Genomic DNA, 24,565 nt, shown 5'->3' on the forward strand with positions numbered 1-24,565 from the left:
TTCGACGGGGCCCCAACAGGGATGACTAAAAAAAAAAAAAACACGTAAAAAAACCACATGGGGCTTGTACTCACCAGGCCGCGCTCCTAGTCTTTGGCGGTGGGTCCTTCACTCGCTCTGGGCCTTCGGCAGCACTGAAGGACCCGGAGCGAGTGAAGGACCTGCTGCCAAAGACGCGGAGCGCTGCCAGGTGAGTAAAAATTAAAAAGGCGCCTCTAGCCAGGGAAGGGATTCTCTGCCACTTGTCCCCCACTCTTAGGCACGGGGCCCGATTCGGGGGAATTGGTGGAATTGGCCTAAAGCCAGGACTAGGATCTGGACTGTGGGCAGGGCTCGGACTGAGAAAGAACTGGGGGGATGGGGGCAGCGTTCTCGGGTCTTGTCTGTCCTGCCACTGTTTGCAGTCTGGTAGCCGTGTCTGTCCCAGGATGGTGGAGTGACAAGGTGGGTGAGGGAATAGCTGTAGCTGGGCCAAGACAAGATATTACCTCACCCCCCTCCCTCCACCACTACTTAGCTTTTAAGTGGCGCTGTTCAGCCATGGATATCAAAGCACTTTTCTCTATCCCCATTTTAGAGATGGAGAAACTGAGGCACAGAGAGGGGACGTGACCAGCCAAAGTCACCCAGCAGGTGAGCGGTAGAGCTGGGGGCTCTGGCTGTTGGACCACGCTGCCTCCTTCAAGGCTATCACTTTGATGGGTGTGGCTAGCGTTCCAACAGCCCCATCCCCCAGCCCTGCTCCTGGGAGGGTCAGACGACGGTGGTCAATGCCCGGGCATCCGTGCTCCAGCACAGAGCCATGGGGGGAGACTTTCGAAAACCTGCTAGAGGCTCAGCTGCAGGGAGAGAGAACAGAACAGCTGGTATGTCCTAGGCTTGTGCTGGGTGTGTGTGTGTGGTTACAGTGGAGGGGCTGGCGATGGGATGAGATTGCCGAGCTGTGCGTTTCCCATGCACCTAGGAGCACCTCCCCTGCACTCTAACCACTGCTGACTCTGTCTGACCTGAGTACTTAGCTGGGGGGAGGGATAGCTCAGTGGTTTGAGCATTGGCCTGCTTAAACCCAGGGTTGTTAGTTCAATCCTTGAGGGGGCCATTTAGAGATCTGGGGCAAAAATGTGTCAGGGGGTTGGACTAGATGACCTCCTGAGGTCCCTTCCAACCCTGAGATTCTATGATTTTAAGTTGCCTGTGGGTTGTTCCTGGGAGGAGAAGAAACTGATGATTTGCAGTCCTGATTCTGTACAAAGTCTGTTTCCCTGAACACAGCAGGAATCAGACAGCAAGACGCAGCTTCTTTGCTCACAACCCCAAGCCCCCTTCAGCCAGCACTTTGCCCAAAAGCTCTCCCTGTTAGCCTTTTCTCAGGGCCACACTCCCAGTGTTTCTGTGGCGGGTGCTTCTTTGCCACCTTCTTTGCTCTGCCTCTCTTTTACCCACATGCCAGCCTTCACGAAACAATACCCAGCAAAACTCCTCCCACATGGATCTGCACTTTGGGGAGCAGGCTGCTGTTGTTTCAGCTACCTGGTTCCGCAAAGGAGCTTAATTGTTTCTTCCGTTTATCCCAGATGAAGGACAGCTTTTGCCACTCAACTGTTTCAACGAAGTTTCAACCCGTAACCCCACTTCCCCATGTTGCCATTCAAAGCCACTCCTCTGCACTGAGCAGCAGCCATTGTAATAAAACCGTGCGCCACGCCTGAGCCACACCGCCATCTCCGCCGCGTGGCAGTGAGGGCTGTTCCCTGCACTGCACATGTAGCGCTGGGATGGGCTGCCCATCAGGCGGTTGGACGGGGGCTGCTCCCCTACAGCCAACCCCCCAGCTTTGCAGGGGCTTGGTGGAGGCAGATGGAGACAGGGAGCCCATGCAGGGGCCTGGCCGCTGTGTGTTAAAGACAGAGGCAGCACGCAGGGCAGGGGAGTGGAGGACTCAGGGAATGGCTGCAGCGTGACTCGGCGGTGGAGGCCTGTCTCCCTGGGAAGCAGAGGCTGCAGGGCCGTCTGCCCAGACAGCTGAGCCCTCCCGGCCGGGCCCAGCTGTGAGCTTCTCTCATTGCACAAGCCGCTGAGGCCAGTATCCTCCTTGGGCTTCCTCCAGCTGAGTCGCTGGCCTCCAGCAGGCCTGTGGGAGCCCATCCTGCCGCCCAGGGAGCTCCCAGCCATGGCCGGCTAATCCCGGCCTTGTCTCGTGGTTCAGTCCCGTCTCCCCGCATGGCACTCGGCTTCCCCCACCCCCAAGCCGCTGTTCTGTTGTCGGGAGACCGATAAAAGATTTCCAACATGTTTCAACTCCTGCTTTCGCTCGCTGGCTTCAAAGCCAGCCCCAGCCCGTGAGCTGTGTGGGGGCTGCTCCAACTGCCCAGAGGGGGGCTGCTCCGTGGCTAGACTCCAGCCAGGTCCTGTGGCCCGGGTCGGTCAGCGACCTGTGAGGCAGAGCTTCCTCTAGCCCAAAGGATTTCATGAAAATCCCAGACGGAAAAGTGTCAGCGGCCGCCCCGCCCCGCCCGGTCGGCTAAAGCGTGAGCCTTCGGGAGAGTGCTTTGGGCAGCGTCGCCTTCACATGCCTCCGATCCAGGGACTTCCCCTCTGCTCCACCCCAGACTGGCTCTTCCCCACGGGATGTGCTCCTAACTCTCTCTGCAGTCTCGGGGCCTGACTCTCCTCTCCCTCGCTCTGCTGCAGATCGACAGCAGCTCCACGGAAGACCAGGGGAGTTTTGGCCGAGTACCGGATTTCGTTAGCGGAATCGTTCCCCGTTGCATATGAATCTTCGCTTGCGCTGGCGCAAATCCGTTACTGTCGCCTGACTCGCTCCCTAAACGAGCCCCCCTGTGATTTGAAGACCAGGCGGCGCGTCCAGGATCTATTGCATTCTGGGAACAACGGGAGCTCAGCATCATGCTGGAAGTCGTGCTGGGAAAGCCAGACTCAGTCAGGCCCTTTAAAGGTTTATTGAAGGAAACAAGGGGGTGAACCCACAGACTCCTGCCAGGGAGCAGAAAGGTCGACCTGTTACAGCCGGACTCAGCCTCGATTGCTGAGACGCTCCACTGGGTTATCCCAAATTCTGGGGAATATTTGCACCATCCTTTCTTTACAACACAAACAGCAATTTCAGCAGGCCTAACCTAGGGCAGCTATCTAATGGGTCCTCGGGAGCAATTGTGGGGAAATACTGGAACAAGGAAGGACTCTGTGAGAGGGAGCACAGTGGGTGTGTCTCGCCTGGTACAATCTGCACTGAGCTGAACGCACAAAGCTGACTCCCGCAGACTCCTAGAACTGTGAAGGGGGAGCGGGAACCCATCCCACGAGGGGTTGAAACCAAGAGCCTTCCAAGTTGTTCATCTAAAAACAGAGGGGTAGGGAGAGGAGAGGAGGAAGTGCCCTAGCTCAGCAGTCAAGGGCTCATCTGGAAGTGAGACTTGAACCTTGGCCGTCTAGACTATTCTGTGGTGGGGTTCTCCCCGGTGGAGTGAGTCTACTGTGTATAACGACTTAATGATTCATTATGGCAGAGTCTGAGAGAGACACGGACTCTGTGGCCCAGTGCTCGGGGCCCTGACCTCAGACATGAGAGGCCCATGTTCCACTCCCAGTGTTTCTTCAACCTGGGTCCCTGCCCGCTCCAGGGAGTGCCCTTGCTACCAAGTTATTCTGGGGTCTCTCTTCGCTTCGGTCCAGGACCTGCACAAAGTCTCATCAAACCCAGCCCTTTCCCATGACCAGTTTTGTCCATTTCATCAAGACACGCCCGACCAGCGCTGCGGCAGGGCACAGGAAAGGAAATCACTAGCTAAACAGTGACATGTGCCACAGTAGCATCCAGCGAGACACTGGCGTTTCCTGAACCAGCAACGTGCAGGGGAATCGGTTTCCTTTGATCTTGAGAGTAATGCCACGTTAAAACCGGGCCTTTATTTAACGAGACAAAGGCTGCTTGTGTAGCACCAATTCTGACAGTTTAGGATTTGGAGTTGTCTGGCCATTATTGGGGTGGGTGATGTATGTGTGGGGGAGGTGCGTGCATGCTGTGCTTTATGGGGGAGTACAGTACTGTCTCGTGGCTAGAGCGCTGATCTGGGAGCTAAGAAGTCTGAGTTCTATTCCTCGCTCTGGCTGCCTACTCTTGGGTGAGTCACTTGCCTCTGGCTCCCCTCCCATCCTTTGCTTATCTCATCTGTTTAGATTGTAAAGCCTTTGGGGCAGGGGCGGTCTTTTAGTCGGTCTTTGTACAGCACCTAGCACGGTGGAGCCTCTAGGCCCTGCCCCCTCATAACAATACCTTCGCTAAGTGACCTGTATAACGGGTGCAAGAACACTCACCTATTTCACAGAGCTTTTGCAAAATGTAATTAGCATCTCTTAGGTGCTTTGCTATCTGTGGATGACGGGCACTGTTCCAGAGAGAGGAGGAGGAATTCCTGACCCTGCCTATCCAGTAGAGAGCAGTGGTCCTCATGTATCCTAGCCAGCAAGATGCGAGAATAGGTCTCATGACAAGGTCACAGCTTCCATTCAGTGCAGGCCTAATGAGAAAGACACCTGACGCTCCTCCCAGGACTCTGCTGGTGTTCTCATGCAATGAGAACACCCAAAGCACGGCTGAGAGCCCTCCAGCCCCGCCCTGTGTCCAGAGCGCAGCACAATACAGATTTGAAGACCCCGGGGTTTTCCACCGCGCTGTTTCTCTGGGGCCAGCAGACAGCGCTTTTAAGGTCAAGTCTCTCGTGTCAAGCATTCGTGATTGCATAGCTGGACACAAAGGCAGTGGGTATTGGGGAGCGCCTGTGAGTGGCCCGAGGCTGAGAGGGGGGCCAAGACACAGAGGCCAGCACTTTTCCCAGAGGTGTTTGCTAGCGGGGAGGTGCTCCTTGTCTCAGTGGCATTTTGAGATAGGGATGGGGCCCGAGTCTGGATCCAGGCCCGAGTTCCAGGGGGCTCGGATCCAGGGAGTGGTTACACCTGGGACACGGATCCAGACCCAGTCATCCCCACCTTTCAGGGTTGTAGGACAAGGGGTGACTGCACCCCAAAAATCTCAAAGACACAGGAGGGTCCTGACCTGGGCCCAAGCTGCCAGCCTGCATTGCAATGGGCACTAGCACATCCGGAGCTGGGGGGAGCAAGGGGCCCCTGCTTTCCTGCAGAGAGGGGATTCTCCTGCAGGTCTCGGCCTGTCTCACTAGGAGTGGGGACAAGACGGGGCCATTAGCACTTCCCAGGCGGGTCTCTGGGCCTGGAAGCTAAAACGTTTTATTCTCTCTTTGCAGTTAAAAAAGCCAAGTTTGACGGGGCCCAAGGTAAGTCGCTCCCGCTACCCCTGGTCACATGGGCGATACGGGTGCCTGGGGCAGGAACCTCTCCCCAGCCGCACTGCAGGAGGGGGCCGGGTTTCCCACAGGGGGTTAGCGTGGGTCTGACTTTAAAAAGCCGAGTGGGCTGCTGAGACGAAGGGTCATCGAGGGCCCCTGGGTGAGCAGCTTGGGTTTGCTGGGGAGAACGCGCAGAGGGAATAGGCAAGAGGAGCCTAGAGGCCTGAGGCAGGGGCGCCTGTACCCCCGAGCTAGGCCTCGTTCCAAGGACTCATGGTGGGGCCTGTCCCAGCTTCCCCAGGGTTTACCGAAAAGGATCAGCAGAGACAAAGGACAAAATAGAGAGGAAATGGGGTCCAGTGGTTAGAGCTGGGGAGTTGGTGTCAGGACTCCTGGTTTGATCCCTGGCTTTGGGAGGAGAGGGGAGTCTAGACACACGTGGGTCACACACACACACGCACACACACTGCACCCACCTCTACAAGCATACTATACATACCCATACCTATGCTGTGTGCACACATTCACACACACACATATCTCACTGGCTTCCTTCCTGTGACGCCTGGGCAGGAGGGCTCTTTTCACCCCATCTGTGAAGAGCTGGGGGGCACCCCGCTCCGCTCCCGCACCTGGGATGGGAAGGCCCAGCAGCTGTAGAGCAGGCGTGCAGAGGGGCTTTGTTCTCTAGCTCCCCTCCTGGGGGCAGGAACCATCCAGAGCTGACGGAGTTTGGCCCCCTTGTCCCCTGTTTGCACAGAGCGCCAAGCATCAGGGGAGCTGAGCTGGCACCAGGAGCGCCCCCTGCTGGAGAGCGGAGCTGAGTGCAATCCCCCTCTGCCCCTGCCTCTACCAGCGCTGGCCTGGGAAGGTGGGAGGTATCCCATGCACACAGCCAGGGGTCAAGGTGGGGAGCGCCGAGTGAGGCCCTGGAGGGTGGGGGCGGGGGTCGAGGGGGGGAGCCAGCCAGGCGGCCAGAAGCAGTTCTGATGGAACACCCAATGGGGTGAGCAACGCCCCAGGTTCAGGGTGGGGGGAGGGTGCTGAGCTGGAGGAGAGGAGCCAAGCCGCTCTCGGTCTAGTCACTCCTGGACACAGCCCCTCTGCAGTCCCCCCACACACACCTCTGCAATGCCCCCCACCCACCCACCCACCAGCTGGTACTGCCACCTCTGCCCAGGGAGAGTGAAACGCAGACCAGGCCAGAGTGGGTGGACTGAGGGGCATTAGCAGAGCCGGGGGAGGAGGGGCAGATCCCAGGGCTGGGCTAGCAGGGGGCTGCGGGTCAGGAGTGAGGGGTGTTAGCAGAGCTGTATAGGACAGTCGGGTCAGATATGCTGAAGCAGAGTCGGGAGCTGACCATGCCCCTAGCTGGCGACAAACTCTGCTGAAAGTTCTTGTGTGGGACAGTCCCAAAGTCTAATCCCTCCTGTCAGGGATCTGGCGTGGTCTGTAATGGCCGCTCCCTACGGCCAATGGCTGGGTGTACTGCAAGGAGGCGGATCCCGGCCCAGGGACCCTCTGGCGACAGCCTCACTGTCCTCCTTCTCTCCCCTCCGTCTGCCTACTTCCCTGGGCCGCTCCCTCTACGGCCCCTTGCACCCGCTAGGCCCTTCCCTTCAGGGCTGGCAGCCTGGCAGGCCTCAGGCTAGAGCGCCACTCTGCTTCCCTGAGCCTGCCCAGCACTGTGCTGTCCTGGGTGCTAGTCTCCTGCTCAGGAGACAGACCTTCCCCTGTCAAAGCCCTGGGACAGACTCCCTGCTCCCTTCCTGAGCAGCCTTTTTATAGGGCTGAGCCTGGCCCTGATTGGCTGCCTCCAATCTGGGCCCTGATTGGCTCCCAATAATTGGCTACCAGTCTATACAGGCCTACTGGCCTACTGCAGCCTAAATTCTCCAGGAGTGGGGTAGTTGCTCCGCTACGAGGGCCGGCTCCAGGGTTTGGGCCACCCCAAGCAGCCAAACAAACAAACAAACAAACAAACAAACAAACAAACAAAAAGCTGCGATCGCGATCTGCGGCGGCAATTTGGCGGGAGGTCCTTTGCTCCGAGCAGGAGTGAGGGACCGTCCGCCGAATTGCTGCCAAACAGCTGTACGTGCCGCCTCTCTCCAAAGTGGCCGCCCCAAGCACCTGCTTGGTAAGCTGGTGCCTGGAGCTGGCCCTGTCCACTACAGAGGGCGATGCAGGGAGAACCTCCCTTGTGTTGGCTGGAGACACTGCATGGGGACAGGGAGGTCCCTGGGCTGATGGGGTGGCTTTTGAGGCTGGGGGTGGGGAGCACGAGGTTGTCTGACCCGCCCAGGGGGCTCGCGGTGCCCCTGACTCAGGACGGGGCTGATCCAGGCCCAGAGCTCCACCCTCTGCTCCCTTCCCTGCAGAGAAGTTCAACACCTACGTGACGCTGAAGGTGCAGAATGTCAAGAGCACGACCATCGCAGTGCGGGGGAACCTGCCCTGCTGGGAGCAGGACTTCATGTTGTGAGTACTCCCTCGGGTGGGGGGGTGAGGGGCAGGGACCTCCCGCTCTTGGGGGGCTGGTGTCAGACCATAAGAATGGCCAGACTGGGTCAGACCAAAGGTCCATCAAGCCCAGTATCCTGTCCACCGACAGTGGTCAATGCCAGGTGCCCCAGAGGGAATGAACTGAACAGGTAATCATCAAGTGATCCATCCCCTGTCGCCCATTCCCAGCTTCTGGCAAACAGAGGCTAGGGACACCATCCCTGCCCATCCTGGGTAATAGCCATTGATGGACCTGTCCTCCATGAATCTATCTAGCTCCCTTTTGAACGCTGTTATAGTATTGGCCTTCACAACACCCTCTGGCAAGGAGTTCCACAGGTTGACAGAGCATTGTGTGAAAAAATACTTTCTTGTGTTTGTTTTAAACCTGCTACCTATTAATTTCATTTGGTGGTCCCTTGTTCTTGTACACCTCTACCCCTATATAACACTGTCCTCGGGAGCCAAAAAATTTTACCGCATTATAGGTGAAACCACGTTATATCGAACTTGCTTTGATCCGCCAGAGTGCGCAGCCCTGCCCCCCTGGAGCACTGCTTTACCGCGTTATATCCGAATTCGTGTTATGTCGGGTCGCATTATATCTGGGTAGAGGTGTATTATGAGAAGGAGTAAATAGCACTTCCTTATTTACTTTCTCCATACCACTCATGATTTTATAGACCTCTATCATATGCCTCCTTAGTCGCCTCTTTTCCAAGCTGAAAAGTCCCAGTCTTATTAATCTCTCCTCATACGGAAGCCGTTCTATACCCCTATCATTTTTGTTGCCCTTTTCTGAACCTTTTCCAATTCCAATATATCTTTTTTGAGATGGGGCGACCACATCTGCACACAGTATTCAAGGTGTGGGCGAACCATGGATTTATATAAAGGCAATCTGATATTTTCTGTCTTATTATCTATCCCTTTCTTAATGATTCCCAACATTCTGTTTGCTTTTTTGACTGCCGCTGCACATTGAGTGGATGATTTCAGAGAACTCTCCACAATGACTCCAAGATCTCTTTCTTGAGTGGTCACAGCTAATTTAGACCCATCATTGTATACGTATAGTTAGGATTATGTTTTCCAATGTGCATTACTTTGCATTTATCAACCTAGAATTTCATCTGCCATTTTGTTGCCCAGTCACCCAGTTTTGAGAGATCCTTTTGTAGCTCTTTGCAGTCTGCCTGGGACTTAACTATCTTGAGTAGTTTTGTATCATCTGCAAATTTTGCCACCACACTGTTTACGCCTTTTTCTAGATCGTTTATGAATATGTTAAATAGGACTGGGCCCAGTACAGATCCCTGGGGGACATCACTATTTTCCTCTCTCCATTCTGAAAACTGACCATTTATTCCTACCCTTTGTTTCCTGTCTTTTAACCAGTTACCAATCCATGAGAGAACCTTCCCTCTTATCCCATGACTGCTTACTTTGCTTAAGAGCCTTTGGTGAGGGACCTTGTCAAAAGCTTTCTGAAAATCTAAATACGCTATATCCACTGGATCTCCTTTGTCCACATGCTTGTTGACCACCTCAAAGAATTCTAGAATTCTAGTAGATTGGTGAGGCATGATTTCCCTTTACAAAAAACATGTTGACTCTTCCCCAACAATTTATGTTCATCTATGTGTCTGACAACTTTGTTCTTTACAATAGTTTCAACCAGTTTGCCTAGTACTGAAGTGCGGCTTACTGGCCTGTAGTTGTCAGGGTCATCTCTGGAGCCATTTTAAAAATTGGCGTCACATTAGCTATCCTCCAGTCATTTGGTACAGCAGCTGATTGAAATGATAGGTTACAGACGATGGTTAGTAGTCCTGCAATTTCACATCTGAGTTCCTTCAGCACTCTTGGGTGATACCATCTGGTCCTGGAGACTTATTACTGTTTAGTTTATCAATTTGTTCCAAAACCTCCTCTAATGACACCTCAATTTGGGACAGTTCCCCAAACCTGAGCCATTCTTTTTAGATGACAGATTTGAGGATCTCCCTCACATCCTCAACAGTGAAGACCGATGCAAAGAATTCATTTAGTTTCTCCGCAATGGCCTTATCGTCTTTGATGGCTCCTTTAGCATCTCGATCGTCCAGTGGCCCCACTGGTTGTTTAGCAGGCTTCCTGCTTCTGATGTATTTTAAAAAATTTTGCTATTACTTTTGGAGTCTTTGGCTAGCTGTTCTTCAAATTCATTTTTGGTCTTTCTAATTAGGTTTTTACATTTCATTTGCCAGAGTTTATGCTCCTTTCTATTTTCCTCACTAGGATTTAACTTCCACTTTTTAAAGGATGCCTTTTTGCCTCTCACTGCTTCTTTTACTTTGTTGTTTAACCATAGTGGCATTTTTTTGGTTCTCTTACTATGTTTTTAATTTGGGGGAAACATTTAAGTTGCTCCTCTATTATGGTGTCTTTAAAAAGTTTCCATGCAGCTTGCAGGGATTTCACTTTTGATGCTGAACCTTTTAATTTCTGTTTCACTAACCTCTTCATTTTTGTGTAGTTCCCCTTTCTGAAATTAAATGCTACAGTGTCGGGCCGCTGTGGTGTTTTCCCTGCCACAGGGATGTTAAATTTAATTACATTATGGTCCCTATTACCAAGCAGTCCACTTGGACCAGATCCTGTGCTGCACTTAGGACTAAATCAAGAATTGCCTCTCCTCTTGTGGGTTCCAGGACTAGCTGCTCCAAGACCAGTCATTTAAGGTGTCAAGAAACTTCGTCTCTGTATCCTGTCCTGAGGTGACTGTACCCAGTCAATATGGGGAGAATTGAAATCCCCCATTATTATTATTATTGAGTTTTTTATTTTAATAGCCTCTCTAATCTCCCTGAGCATTTCAGAGTCACTAACACCATCCTGGTCAGGTGGTTGGTAATACATTCCTACTGCTATATTCTTATTTTCCAAGCATGGAATTACTATCCATAGAGATTCTATAGTACAATGTATTTCATTTAAGATTTTTACTTGATTTGATTCTACGCTTTCTTTCGCATCTAGTGCCACTCCCCCACCAGCACGACCTGTTCTGTCCTTCTGATATATTTTGTACCCTGGTATTACTGTATCCCATTGATTACCCTCATTCCACCAGGTTTCTGTGATGCCTATTATATCAATATCCTCATTTAATACGAGGCACTCTAGTTCACCCATCTTATTATTTAGACTTCTAGCATTGATATATAAGCACTTTAAAAACTTGTCATTTTTTGGCTGTCCCCTATTGCATGACGGAATTGCATAAACGATAAAACCCACGTGCCACACAAGCTCCACAAATCCTCAAAATCAGGCGCGCCGCAGATAAACCGGGGCGTCGGGGACTCGGGTGCAGAATCCCCGGAGCTAGCAGCAGGAACTGAGATGGTCTGTTGCCCTTAGCTCTTCACCCTGCCCTTATCTCTAGGGGTCACTGATCCGGTACCTGCCCCCTGGCCTGGGGCAGCTGGACGCTGAGTCTCCTGCAACGCCAAGTCAGGTACCAGTGGTTTGAGCATTGTTCTGCTAAACCCAGGGTTGTGAGTTCAAACCCTGAGGGGGCCGTTTAGGGATCTGGGGCAAAAATCTGTCTGGGGATTGGTCCTGCTTTGAGCAGGGGGTTGGACTAGATGATCTCCTGAGGTCCCTTCCAATCCTGATATTCTATGATTCTATACCTCTCCCATCCCCTCTGTCAAGGCCTTGCCCCCATCTCCCTCCCAGAGATGCTACTATGGGAGGCGGCTGTGGCACCAGGAGTGTCTCAGGTCACCCCGCCTTCGATGGGTGGCCCGGAGAAACTCCCGGCCCCGCGGCGGCCCCCCGGCCATGGAGCCTGCAATCGGGTGGAGGGGAAGGGGAGGCATCTCTTGGAGCACCCATGGCTGTTGGCCCTGCCAGACCCCCAGGTGGGTGCCGGTTCCCTGCTCTCTGCCTGGGCACGATGCCCGAGGCACTCGACACACCGGTGGAGAGTTAGAGAGAGCGGGCTGCCAGCTGAGCCACTTCAGTCTGAAGAGGGGGCCTGGGGAACCGGAGCAGGGTGAGACCAAAATAATTCCCTGCCCCTCAGCAGTGTAAACACCTGCCATGTCACAGAGAGAGGGGCACTGGGCAGGCCTGGAGGCCACAGCTAGGCCCAGAGCCTGGGGCTGCTAGGAACATGGCGGCTGTTAACCCCCAAGGCGAGGCAGACCCTGGAGGGATCCCAGCAGCAAGGGACCGGGCTGCTCCACGTGGCAGGAAACCGCCTCTCCCCTTTGCTCCCTCATTTTGCATCCATCTGCTTAAAACATCAGACACGAGCACGGCCCAGACTGGGGCGGGGGGGCTGCAGGCTGGGGGGCTGCAGACACAGCTGGGACTCAGCAAAGGGCCCTAATTACCGGCACTCGAGTGACGCTCCCGTCTCAGGCTAAACACTCCCACAGGAGATTAAAGTGACAAGGGTCAAACCGTTGGCAGCTCCAGATTCGTCCTTGCTCGGAAGCGGGATCCTCCGACGGAGGGAGACTCTGACTTCTACGCAGTGAAGTGGGAGGAGATTCGGAAGCATGTTGGCCTGTGTTAAACTCACGCCTCGGATGCTGGAAAATTCAAACATTTTTGTAGGACCTACCAAAGGAAAAAGTGCCCCCCCCCCACAGTTAACTCACAGACACGATTTCCAGAGCTGTGCTGTGTCTAGATGACAAGTCACAGCTAGTGCAATCTTGGGAGCTGGCGCTGTCTACCTAACCTCCCGCTGCCGTGTTCCAGCGCTGGCTCAGGGGGGCTCCCAGCTCCCGCAGTCCCAACCTCTCCCAGCAGGGGGCGCTGTGGGGAGTGGGGCAAGAGCACTGATTCCCAGCCCTGTGGCATGAGCTCACTCATATGTGGGGCCCGATGGGGACAGGGGGCCAGCCTGCCCAGGGTCGTGGGAGAGGCAGCGAGCCAGACGAGGCCAGCGCTGATGGGCACGTGGTCGCTTTGCTTCCCTTGCAGTGAGATTAACCGGCTGGACCTGGGGCTGACGGTGGAGGTGTGGAACAAGGGGCTGATCTGGGACACCATGGTGGGGACGGTGTGGATCCCCCTGCAGACCATCCGGCAGTCCAACGAGGTAGGCACGGGGCACTCTCCCCAGCAGGGCCCAGACAGCAGCCACTCTCAGACCTTCCTGGCTCTCTTCGGAGCCTGGACTGGGCATCGCCACCTGCCGGCCTTCTGGGGGTGGAGCGAGGGGAGGATCTGTGTCTGCGGGGAGGAGGGACCAGTGTCCTGGCAGAGCCACCTGTCCCCTGGACCCCCAAGTCCCCTTCCTGTGCCAAGGCTCAGCCTCCTCCTAACCCCCAGGGCACATCCTGGCAGAGCCAGGCGGGTGGTGCCTGGAGACAGGCGGGGAAGGGCCTGCTTGGGGGTGGGGAGGGTCAGCCTGGGGGATTTGGGGTTCTCTTCCAGCAGCTGGGAGGAAAGCAAGGCTGGGGGGGAGGGGTCTCCAGGGTGCAAAGGGTTAATGATGAGCCTGTGTACCAAGCCCTTGTGTCCCCTCCGGCGATTGGTGCTCGAAGGCGCCATGGGGCAGGCTGGGGATTTAGCCTCCCTGCCCTGGCACTGCTCCTGCGGGCAGGGAGGAGCTCCATGACCTGGCACTGCTGCAAATCGTCCTCTCCTGAAGGGGAGCTCGAGGCAGGGGGCGGGTGGAGGGGACGTGGCTGTCCAGACAGCACAGCTCTTCGCTATGGCTGCTAGCAGGAGGGGGAGCAGGGATCTGGGACTCAGGACTCCTGGGTTCCATTCCTGGCTCAGGAAATCGCTGCTCCCCTTGTGCTTCAGTTCCCCCCCCCCCCCAGTAACAGACCCTCCCCCGGCACACAGAGCTGTGAGGCTTAGCCCCATGAAAGGGCCAGAGCAGGGGAGCATGGCTGGGTTATTTGCCAGGCTGGGAGAATCTAAGCAGGGCTTCGTTCCCCTGGCGTCTGTCCTGACTCCCCAGTTCTCTCCCCTAGGAGGGCCCCGGGGAATGGCTCACCCTCGACTCCCAGGTCATCATGACCGACAACGAGATCTCTGGCACCAAGGACCCCACCTTCCACCGCATCCTGCTGGACACCCGCTTTGAGTTACCGCTCGGTACGGTACCCTCCCCAGGGCCAGGGGGCGAGAAGGGCTCCTGGCCTGTGCCCCCATCCCCGTCATGTGCCCGGGGTTCTCCCTCCTTGGGGATATTTCCCTCCTCACACCCCAGATGTGTAGATGAAGGGGGATTGACAGAGATGGGGGCCCCAAAACTGGAAACGCAATGGGGGTTGTGATTCAGGTTTGAGGGGCACTGGCAGAGCTGTGGGGCGAGCCCAGGGCTGGGATAGCAGGGGGCTGCAGGTCGGGACTGAGGGGCATCATCACAGTCCTTTCCTGGCTCCCCTCCCTCACGCCATGTGCCCGACCTACCGCTCCTCCCCTCCACCCTCCTTTCCTTTCCGGTGAGGAGCCGATCAGGGTGTGGGGCTCCCCAACTCCACTCCCACCCCCCCAGGCTGGAGCTGGGAGCCCTGGTTCCTGCTCACCTCTGGCCCAGCCCTGCCACCCCCCTTCCCTCCCTGCCCCACAGATCCATTTCCCCGCCCCCAGCACCGGCTGCCTCTCCTCGCCATCCTCTGCTCAGCTGCAGGCCCAGCCAGAGGCTGGCGCCATGACCCAGAGCTGGGCCCCCATGTGCAGGGCCCCAGGGGCGGCGTTGGGAGGGAGGGGCCGGGCCGCGGAGACCCCACGGGCTGCTGGCAAGGGGGCCTCTCTGCTTTCAGACATCCCCGAGGAGGAGGCCAGGTACTGGGCGAAGAAACTGGAGCAGCTGAATGCTATGAAGGATCAGGATGATGTAAGTGAGCCCTGGGGCCTGGCACCCCCTGCCGGCCCTGATCCCCTGTGTGAGTTCACAGCTCCCCCCTCCCCCGGCACTGCTGGCTTGGGTGCACTCAGGTGGTGCCTGGCTGGGCGAGCGTGCCAGGGCCTCACTGGCAGAGACAGGACCAGGGGGACGTCCCACGGGGATCTGCACTGAGTGCCCTGGGAGTCTATCGTCACCCCCCTGAAGGGCTGCGGGGCCGAGGGGGAGGGGGTCGGGCCGGAGACTGCCTGGCCGGGATGCCTGTGACCACCCCTCTGTTCTCTCCCCAGTACGAGTTCCAGGAGGAGCAGGACAAACCGCTCCCCGTGCCCGGCTCCCAGTGCTGTAAGTACCGATCACCTCCAGCATCAAGCTCCCCACTCCTCTGGGCCCGTGACCCTCCAGCTCCCGTAGAGCTGGGTCACATGTGCCTCTCGGGCCGGACCCCGGGGGGGCTGGATGGTGCCTGGACGGAGCTGGGGGGGTGGGAGGAGTTTGTTTGACCCCCCAGGTGAGGTGGGGTCGGGATGATCATAGGGCCCGTGTCTCCCTTGCCCCCCAACTCACAGTCCCTGCCCCGTTCCCGTGCATGGCCCACACCGCCCCGATTAGCGTGGGGACGACGCCTCTAGCCTGCACCCTGCAGGGTTCCCAGCACCTCGCCCCCTCTGGGTCAGCAGCTGCAGCTGGGGAGGGGTCTGGGCTGACACACGCCTCAGCCTGGGAAGCAGGGACTCGGCCTGGGTCGCTGGAGACGTGATCCCCCTCCTCTGAAGTCCTTGGCCCCCTTCCCTCTCTCCTTCCCCCTGCTCTGTCTCCCTCCCCTCCTCTGCCGTGTGTTCGCTCTCCTCCGCTCCAGTCCTCTGCCTTGGCCTGGGACGCTTTGGAGCAGGGTCGGTTCGGCTCGACCCACGTCTGGGAGGCAGGTTGCCTGAACGGGGTGGGGGGAGCAGGAAGGGCGGGGGGCGGTTGGGACGGGGCTGAGGAAGAGCTGACAGGGATGGGGACTCAGCCCTGGCTTAGGGAGAAGGGTCAGATCTGGCCGAGTAGCACCAAGCCTGGAGGAAGCTGGGGCCAGGTGGCTCTGCTGAGGTGGGGAAGGAACTAAGGCATCAGGGCTGGAGCATTTGGGGTAGGGAGGTGCCCACGTGAAGGCAGAGTTGGGGGCTGGATCCTCCCCATATCTCTTGGCTTTGCAGTGAGAGGTGGCCCCACCCAGCCCAACTGGCAGCAGAGTCGCTGGGTGACCCTGAACCACTTACTCCCCTCCCCGCACACACTCCGTGCCTCGGTTTTCCCCTCTGCGACATGGGGGCTCGTCACACCCACTTCAAAGGGCTGTTACGTTGGGGCAAATTGGTCAGTGGGCCTAGTTCTCTCCTGCCCTAAGGCCGGTGAGGTCAGTGGGGTTACCCCAGGGCCGACTCTGTCCCATTAGTTCTGAGCCAGGCGTGACATCCCTCAGCGTGGCCTCTGGCATCCTGCGTTTGCTCCCTCCTTCTGCCCCAGGCTTTCTTCCCCTGGCTCGCTGTGGCACAGAGGCCGAGGGGCTGTGTTGGCAGCTGCGGGCTCCGGCCTAACGGCTCGTGGGTCTTTTTGGCACGCTCGTGTTGGCGAATTCGGAGAACGACGACCAGCCGAGATCTGGCCAGGGAACGGGTCCCCCAGGCCCTGGATGTGGAGATGGCGGCTTCAGGGCCCAGTGCCAGTCTCTCTCCTCCCGGGGAGGGGGGGCAGAAAGAGGGGCTCGGGATGCCCGGAGCAGCCCCACAGCGTAACACCCCGGCCCCTCCCATCCCCCATCCGGGGCGAGAAGGAGGCGACCCAGATCCACCAGAATTTAAAAGCCGCTCCCCCTCCCTATGCTCTTTCTCCCAGCCTGCCCCGAGCGTCTGGATCTGCCTCTCACAGACCCCCCGCTCTTCCCCCTGCCCCACAGATCCTTGCTCACCCCATGTCCTGCCCGGTCTTGCAGCCTGCCGGGGCCTGTCCGGAACATACCCTTGCAGCGTGCCTGATCCGACCTCTCCGAGCCTACGGCAAAGAGCCCGGGTCGCAGATTTCAGCTCGGGGTCTGAGTTTCCCCAGCACTTGGTGGGGGCCGGGGCTGGAGCCAGAGCCCTGACTCCGCCCGGCGCAGTGCCGGAGTCTGAACGTCGGGGCTGCAGGGGGAAGCTGGGGGTCTGCTTTGGGCCGGGCTCTGAAAGGGGCTTTGTTCTCCCACCCGGGCTCTAACACCTACTCCCACAGCCGTGTCCGTCTTATTGTCTCTGCCCCTTTTCTTTATAGGCAACTGGAATTATTTTGGCTGGGGAGAGCAGCAGAGTAAGTATCCGATCGCCTTCTCACCCAGAACGCAGGTGGCACCCCCCTTTCCTACCCGCTGGCCTCCCAAAGGGCTGCCCACCCCCCAATCAGGGGGAGGCCCATTCTGCCTCTGGCCCCCTAAGGCCCGGGGCTAACACAGAAGAGCCGTGCAAGGGAGCAGAGGGGTCCGGGTGGCTAGTGGGCAATGCAGAGGGGCCTGGGACTAGCCTCACCTCTGTCTTGGCCCGGCCTGGCTTTCATCTTTTCATGCAGATGGCACGTCTCCCCCGTGCTCCTGGAGAGAGGGGCACAGGCCCGGCTACAGATGCTTTTTGGGGTGGGTGGATGGACTGTCCCTGGGGCGGGGAGGGATGGAGCAGTATGCAGACGGCATTGCAATCTTTGGGCACAAGGCACTGGGCTTTTCTTGGTCCATGGGCACCAGCCAGCGGGGGTTGCCCAGGGACCCCCTGCCTCTCCAAGGCAGGAGAGCAGTAGGGGTACGTCAGCATCCTGTAGATCCCTCCTCCATCTCTTCCTCTCCCTCCCACCCCTCCCCCCTTATGTATACTCCCATTTCCCACCCCCCTCCGGCCCAGGCTGGGGTAGCGGCTCTGGCTCATTCTGCAGGATAAGGAATCCCATTGCACTCCACCCCTTGCGGGCTGGGCTGGGGGGAGGCAGCTTGGTGGGTCGATGCCCTGAAGGGCCTGGGTGCTCCCAGGCCTGGAGGACGTGGCAGTACGGCCCCCCCGTTGTGGCAGGCCTCGGCCTCCTGCTCGCAGCACCACGGCCACGCTGCTGACATCTGCCCAAGCTGGGACCGACGCGCCCACTCCAGTGTAACACGCCCAGAGCTAAATCCCCCCCCCGAGTCCGCTCCCCCCGCTCCAAGGGCACCAGCCGAACCGCGGCTCAGTGCTAGGCGCCACGGTGGAACCGCGCGGCCTCGAACTCCTGCCTCGGGCCCACTCCCTCCAAAGGGACCCCAGGGACGGTCGCCCGAAGAGGCGGCAGAGGGCAGCCGTGAGCGGCACAGAGTTCTGCAGGATTGGGGAGCTAGCATGGTGCCCAGCCACCAGGGTCTAGCCTCTGCCAGCGGTCTATGCACAGGGGGTGGGGCAGCGTGAACGGGCACAGGGAGGCAGACTGCTGCTGGGGCGCACCGGGGCAGCATGGCTTTGGGCAGAGCCATCGGCTCCTGGAGCACTAAGGTTCCCTGTGTGCCCAACACGTGCCAGCGCCCCTCTCCCCACTCACATAGCCGGGGCCGGATACCCAGGGGTGCTGGACACTGGCAGCTCCCTGGACGTCAGTGCCCACCAAGCGTAGGCTCCTCTCTAGGCCTCTCCATCTGAGTCTCCTAGGGGAAAGTCCCACAGAGGCGGGGGCCTTTGAAGCAGTGGCCCGGTTCTCATTGTTGCCAGCCAGGCAGTAGAGGTTGGCATTGTCCTTGCTGCTGAGACACTGGCTATCTCGCGCCTCTCTGTCACGCGGTGGCCTCTGGCCCCTTCCCCCGTAAAATGCTCACTGGTGGCAACCGTCCCTTTGCAGATGACGACCCCGACAGCACCATGGACGACCGGGACAGCGATTACCGAAGCGAGACCAGTAATAGCATCCCGCCTCCGTACTACACCACGTCCCAGCCCAACGCCTCGGTCCACCAGTATCCCATGAGGCACCAGCAGCAGAGCTCCCGCGACTCGTACACGGACTCCGTGCAGAGCTACGAGATGGACTACTCGGATCAGCGGCCCATCAGGTAGAGTTGGGGAAGGCCGGCGCCGGCCCTCGGACGGCCTGTGATATTGACCTGCTGCGCCGCAGACAGACGCGTGGTGGTCAGCAGCCCCAGACGTCAGGTGGGAGAGGTTAGGCCAGGCTATGCTGCACAATCAGGGAGAGTGATATGGATGGGAAGGGGGCTGTCTCAGAGGAGGAGAAAAAGCCGTGCCCTTGGGCAGATTAGCTAGAGCTCTTGGCAAAGGCTGGACAGAGCTCGTATGCAGTGGTGCCCACCCTAGCATTTCTGTGCCGACCCCAGCCGCTTCCTCCAGAATCTTAGCTTTCATTCAAAAGTAAAATCCAGGCTCTGTGGGGAAAGCCCCTGAGGCAGTTAGATCCTGCTGCCTGAGGAGAGGGGCCACCGGCCGCCTGCATTCCTCTCGCTGGGGGTTAACTCTGAAACCTAATGGTGGGTTCCAGCGGTGCCATTGTTAACTGTTCTGTGGTAGTAGAAAGAGTGATTGTGGGTGGATCTTTGGATTGTGGGCGGAGTTTGACTAACCAGTGCTTCCTCCCCATCTAATCCCTGGCTAGCGTTAGAACACCGAAGGGTAAAACCCTAATAAACATCGAGGAGATGAAGGTTGGGGGCTCCATCCGCGTCCCAGGGACAGTCCTCTCCACCCTGGAGACACCGAGGGCAGGGCTGTCGCTGATCAGGATTTAGGTGCATGGGCAGGGCTGTGAGGGACAGACCAGGAGCGGAGTAGCTGAGGATGCTGCAGAGGTGTTGCTGGAGCTGCACGGGCCAGGCCTGGAAGCATAGCCGGGCTGGCCGCATTGGCAGCGCTGTAGGGGGAAGTTCCCATGCCATCTGCCTTCCCTGCACTGATCTATCTGCTGGCAGCTCCAGAGCATTCAGCCTCAAGGCCCTGCACTCCCACCCTCAGGGAGAGCCCAGATTGGGGAACCTGCTCCTCGCCCTCCCCAAAATCCGACACTCCCTGGGGCATCGGGGGAACGGCCGCAGGACCCCCAGGGTCATGGCTCCGTTGGTGTGAGGGTGGATGCCAGGGGGCGCGGCCCTGAAGAGAGGAGGGGGCGTGCTGCGCGGCCCTGCTGGGAGCTCATTGTCTGTTGTGGTGTCGTTGGTTCCCGGGTGACCTTTGCTGACCATGTTCCTCTCCTCCCCGGCAGACGCTACGATAGCGTCGATTCTGCCACAAACGGGCGCAGCGACGCTGAGTCCGCCTCCGAGTCGAGCAGGCGGACCAGCCGCCAGTTCTCCCTTGAGAGCAGGCGGTCCCTAGACCTATCGGATAGGTGGGTCTCTACCTTGTCTCTAGCCTTGTGCCTGACGCAGAGTGCTGTGGTTGGTCCTTGCCGCCCGGGTTAGGCCGATACCAGTCCCGGCAATGGCAGCCCCGTGCGGCTGCCGGAATTACCCGGCCACTCCTGGGTATCCGATTCCTCGGCCCCGGGGGGAAATGACAAGGCTCCTTTGCATGGGTTCCTCAAGGTGTCCAATATAAAGTGCATTGCACATGCATCCCAGCTGCAGCAAGAGATGCCCCTAGGGCCCCCGGCTCGGTGCTCCGGACCGGTTCTCTGAAGGGCTCTCACTGAGGCAGGGTTCCCTGGCCATCGGGCAGCTGATGCCCGGTTCTCATTGTTGCCAGCCAGGCAGTAGAGGTTGGCATTGTCCCTGCTGCTGAGACAGAACCAGAACCAGTGCAGGGGGGTAGAAATACCTAAAGGGGGCAGGACCGAGCCTGGCAGCCTCCTTCACCTGGCTGGGATTGGACTCAATCCGTCGGCCCACGCAGCCTTGGTCCTTCGGCCAGTCCCATTTCCACCCCCCCAAATGTGGGGTCGCCCGCCCCTCGCTTGGGGTCCCCATTGTCCCATCTAACTGGCCTCCCCAGCCATCTCCGGGGTGCAGTTTCCCGGCGCGCTCAGCGGCGTGGGAAGCCAGGCTCCGGATTTCAGCACACCCTCCACCAACACATGCCGAAGGCATGAGAGGAACGGGGGAGCGCAGGATCTCCTGCCTTCCTGCATGCTGGGTCTTCGGGATCCACCCGGCCCCTCCCTAGGGGACAGAATTCACACGCAGAGCGTCAGTGCTGCCGCTGGCTCCCGCCCAGATGGCCTGGGATGATTTCAGCAGCGAGGGGCCAGGGTAGCTGCCTGGCGGGGGAGCACTAGGCCTCATGGGGTGGAAACGGACGAGCATGTGCAATGCATTTGAGGACACTTACCCTTGCCTGGGGAAACTGGACCCTGAGACCTGGGTGCGCTCGGGGATTTCCAGGACTCACATGGGAGGGGCAACGCCTGTGCTTTGGAGCATTTTTCCGGCTCTTTCAATTCTCTCTTGAGGAGTGGGGTTTGGGTGCTGAGGAGCCCGGAGTGGGGAGGTCTTGCCTCTCCTCTCTGCCACAACCTGGCTCGGTCCCCTCTGTGACGGGTCCCAGCTCTGTGAGCTTGGATGACGTCTCCTGGTGCTTCGATCCCCAAGCCACCCACGCTCTCCCAGGCCAGGCAACCGGCCCCTCCAGCGGCTTCCTGCAGAACGCGGGGCTCAGCCAGAAGGACACCCGTGCCAGTGTGTGCATCCCCCCACCCCCCTCCACTGCCGGTGCCGGAGACGTGGTGTCGGCCTATCCCCAGGCGTGCCCCTGTACTATGTCTGCATGCGCTTACTGTGAGCCTCTCCGCTCAGAGGCACCGCGGTTGCTGTGGTGCTCGGAGAATCGCCCCGGTTTTCTCCCTCCTCGTGTCCAGTGGTTTGGTTTGTCAGAGACCCCCTTCTCCCCTAACCCCCTCCCTCTGACCTCTCCACCTTGCTCCCCCGGAGCCTCACCCCGACCGGATCCCTGAGCAGTGGGCTCGGCCTGTGGGGAGAGGCCCGAGGAGCGTGTCTGGGATGGGCTGGCGGAGGAGCAGGGCAGTGGGGAAGTGAGCCGCAGAGGGAGAGGGGAAGGAAGGCCAGGAGAGAGGAGCTGTGGGGAGAAGGAAGAGTTGGGAATGGTGGGCGGGATTTCTGGTGTGATGGAGGAGTGAGTGATGGGGAGAAGAGGGAATGGCTGGAAAGGGCACACGGGTGGGGATGTGGAGTGGCATGGGGTGGGTGCGGGGGGGAGGTGGGGGGAACCATGGGCGTGGGATATACCCGGCTGCCCGTGCAGCGCTGCTCCCAGGTGGGCACTGCATGTCTTGGCTGACAGGCACGTCTGCTCTTTCTGCCACCGGGGGGCTGCTGAGAGGATGGGCAAGGGGTCTCTGAGGTACCCCGGCCTAACTGGCCAACCTCTGATCACAGCCCCCCCCCCTAATTCCCCATTAGCCCAGCCGTGAAGCCCAGGATCGGGGCCAGACCAGCGGTGTGGTACTGGGCCCCTCCGAAGCCCCTGGGGCTGAGGAGCAAGAATGGAAAGTGGCAATGTTTCCCCCTCCCTGCCCCCGCTGCCAGCTCACCCACGTGCCCAAGCCGCGGGCGGGTACCAGGGCGCCCATCCTGGCACAGTTCCCCTCAGCTGCGCCGCCTGGCAGCAAGGCTCCGGCCGCCTGGGGAAGGGCACGAGAGCTGCCGCGGGATACAGCCGGCTGGACGGGGCAGGGGGAACCGGCTCAGACCCAATGGCCCATTTTAAGCCTCTTCTGTCCTTCTCTCCCCTCCACCCCACCCGCCCCACGCAGCCCCACCGGGAGCAGCCGCTACGCCTCGTCCGGGGAGCTGAGCCAGGGCAGCTCCCAGCTGAGCGACGACTTCGACCCCGACAACGAGAGCCTGCGGGGCTCGGAGCTGGACGAGCGGGACGGGGACTCCTACCACTCCTGCCACAGCTCCGTCAGCTACCACGACGACTCGCCCCGCTGGGAGGAGGACTTCTACCCCGAGGAGGAGGACGAGGACTACAGCGAGAATGAGCAGGACTACCCCAAGGTGGAGGCCGAGGTGCCGCGGGACCAGGAGGCGGACGAGGCCAAGCCCCCGGTGCACGAGCCCTACCCACCGCCGCCGGCGAAGCAACAAGTGCCCCTGCCACAGGTGCCAGCACTGAAGCAGCAGCAGGAGAGGAAGGAAGACAAGGCAGCGTATGTCCCGGAGGAAACTCCGGAGATCCCCCAGGAAAAGCCAGCAGCGGAGAAGCCCCCAGTCCCAGAGAGGGAGCCGGAGCCCCCAAAGCCAGCAGAGGGGTGAGGAGGGGGGGGCTGGTGGAGGGAGGAAGGGCTCCCAGGTGGGTGGTGTTTTCTCTTGTAGGGTCTTTAGGGTGCTCCCCCACCCTGGGGCCAGGCAGCTGGGGCTGGCTGGGCTGAGCCGTGCAGTGACCGGTGCTGGCTTAGGGAGCTGGAACGTAGAGCCCGGGGCTCGGACTGGCAGTGTGCTGTGTCCGTGGGGCCAGCTCTCCTGCATGCCCTGGCCCTGCGCTGGTCCTGGGCGGCCATGCTGGGCAGTAACAACTCACGGTGTGTATGTCACGCTAGCAGCCCGTGGGGCCCGGCACGCTAGCAGCCCGTGGGGCCCGGCACGCTAGCAGCCCGTGGGGCCCGGCACGCTAGCAACCCATGGGCCCGGCACGCTAGCACCCGTGGGAGCTCACGCTAGTGACCTGTGGGCCCGGCACGCTAGCGACCCGTGGGGAGCTCACGCTAGCGACCCGTGGGCCCGGCACACCAGTGGGGACATGAGCTCCGTAGACACTGTGGCCCACTGCTACACAAGCCACGGGGGGAGCATGTGGCTACCATGAATGTGCCCTGTGCCCGGCTGCTTGCTGGGTACCCCACTGCCGCATGGCGACTGGGCCGTAGGCGTGGAGGAGGGGCCCTGGGCTGACGTTCTGAACTGGCCTTAGGGCCCCGTCCTGCTCTCATTGGTGCCCGTGGAGCCTTTCCCTTCATGCCAGCGGCAGCTGGAGCAAGCCCCTGCACCTGGTCCCCAGGAGCCTGAAATGGCTGTGGTGCCTCGATCCCAAGCTGGCGATGGCTTTACCACCGGGGCACCCAGACCTTCTCTGAGCAGGGCCAGACAACCCAGGGCCAGACGTGCTGCCTGCCCCAGGAGCGCTGCCCCACGCCCTAGTGCCAGCACCCAGGGGAAAGGCTTGGGAGGAAAAGCCTGGGGCAGTGGCCTTCGCAAACGGGAAGCCCCCGGAACCGGGTGCTGAGCCTGGGTCTGCACTGGCACCTTTGGCGCGCTAACCGTGAGCTGCGAGCAGTGACGGGCCTGCCAAGCTGGGCCTGGTCCACAGGTCTGGTGCTGTCAGGCAGCTCTGCCCCAGTCCCTGGGAGGAGCCCTTCAGCGGGTCAGCCCCCCCAGGGTCACACACCCACTGGGGTCAGCCCCTCGGCTTCACTGCTCCTGGGACCGAACCGCCGAGCCTTCAGCCCCCTGGGTCACGCTGGGTGCTCTCCTCAGTGAGTCCGCCTGGCTTGGACACCTGGGGAAGACTTGCACCCCCAAGGGAGCAGTGCACCCCAACTTCCTGCCGCTGTAGCAGCCGGAGGGTTTATCAGACGTCTGGAACACAGCGTAGAAAGTCCTTAGTTACCACAGAGAACGGAAAGTTACAGCAAAGTCCATCGGGGTCAGTCCAGACCCTCTGAGCCCTTCTCGCGGCTTCCAGCAGCCCGCACTTACCTACCCCACCTGGCTCCTCTCCAGTCCTTTGTCCTCCAGCTGCTCACACCCCACTGGCTTCCTAAGAGCCCAGGCAATTGGAGTGGCCGTTGTCTTCTGGACTGTCTGTGGCCCCCAGGCAGCTAGGCATTGGTCACGCCTGTATCTCTGGGTCTCTGCAAAGAGTAAACAACCCTTCCCTCTCAC

At 59.2% G+C, this 24,565-nt stretch overlaps 1 protein-coding gene across 1 annotated transcript in view; it reads left to right on the plus strand.

The window, feature by feature from the left end:
• Nucleotides 1–24,565, plus strand: part of UNC13A (unc-13 homolog A) — a 127,614-nt gene that overhangs the window by 37,978 nt on the left and 65,071 nt on the right. Inside the window, exons 2-11 of the mRNA XM_054013962.1 lie at nt 5,283–5,312; nt 7,706–7,805; nt 12,816–12,933; nt 13,820–13,943; nt 14,615–14,688; nt 14,988–15,042; nt 16,987–17,022; nt 18,559–18,769; nt 19,930–20,055; nt 22,435–22,935. Coding sequence (XP_053869937.1) covers nt 5,283–5,312; nt 7,706–7,805; nt 12,816–12,933; nt 13,820–13,943; nt 14,615–14,688; nt 14,988–15,042; nt 16,987–17,022; nt 18,559–18,769; nt 19,930–20,055; nt 22,435–22,935 — 1,375 coding nt within the window. The remainder of the gene's footprint in view (nt 1–5,282; nt 5,313–7,705; nt 7,806–12,815; nt 12,934–13,819; nt 13,944–14,614; nt 14,689–14,987; nt 15,043–16,986; nt 17,023–18,558; nt 18,770–19,929; nt 20,056–22,434; nt 22,936–24,565) is intronic.

Source organism: Malaclemys terrapin, chromosome 24 (genome assembly GCF_027887155.1).
Source record: "Malaclemys terrapin pileata isolate rMalTer1 chromosome 24, rMalTer1.hap1, whole genome shotgun sequence".
In the NCBI taxonomy this organism is placed as follows: domain Eukaryota; kingdom Metazoa; phylum Chordata; order Testudines; family Emydidae; genus Malaclemys; species Malaclemys terrapin.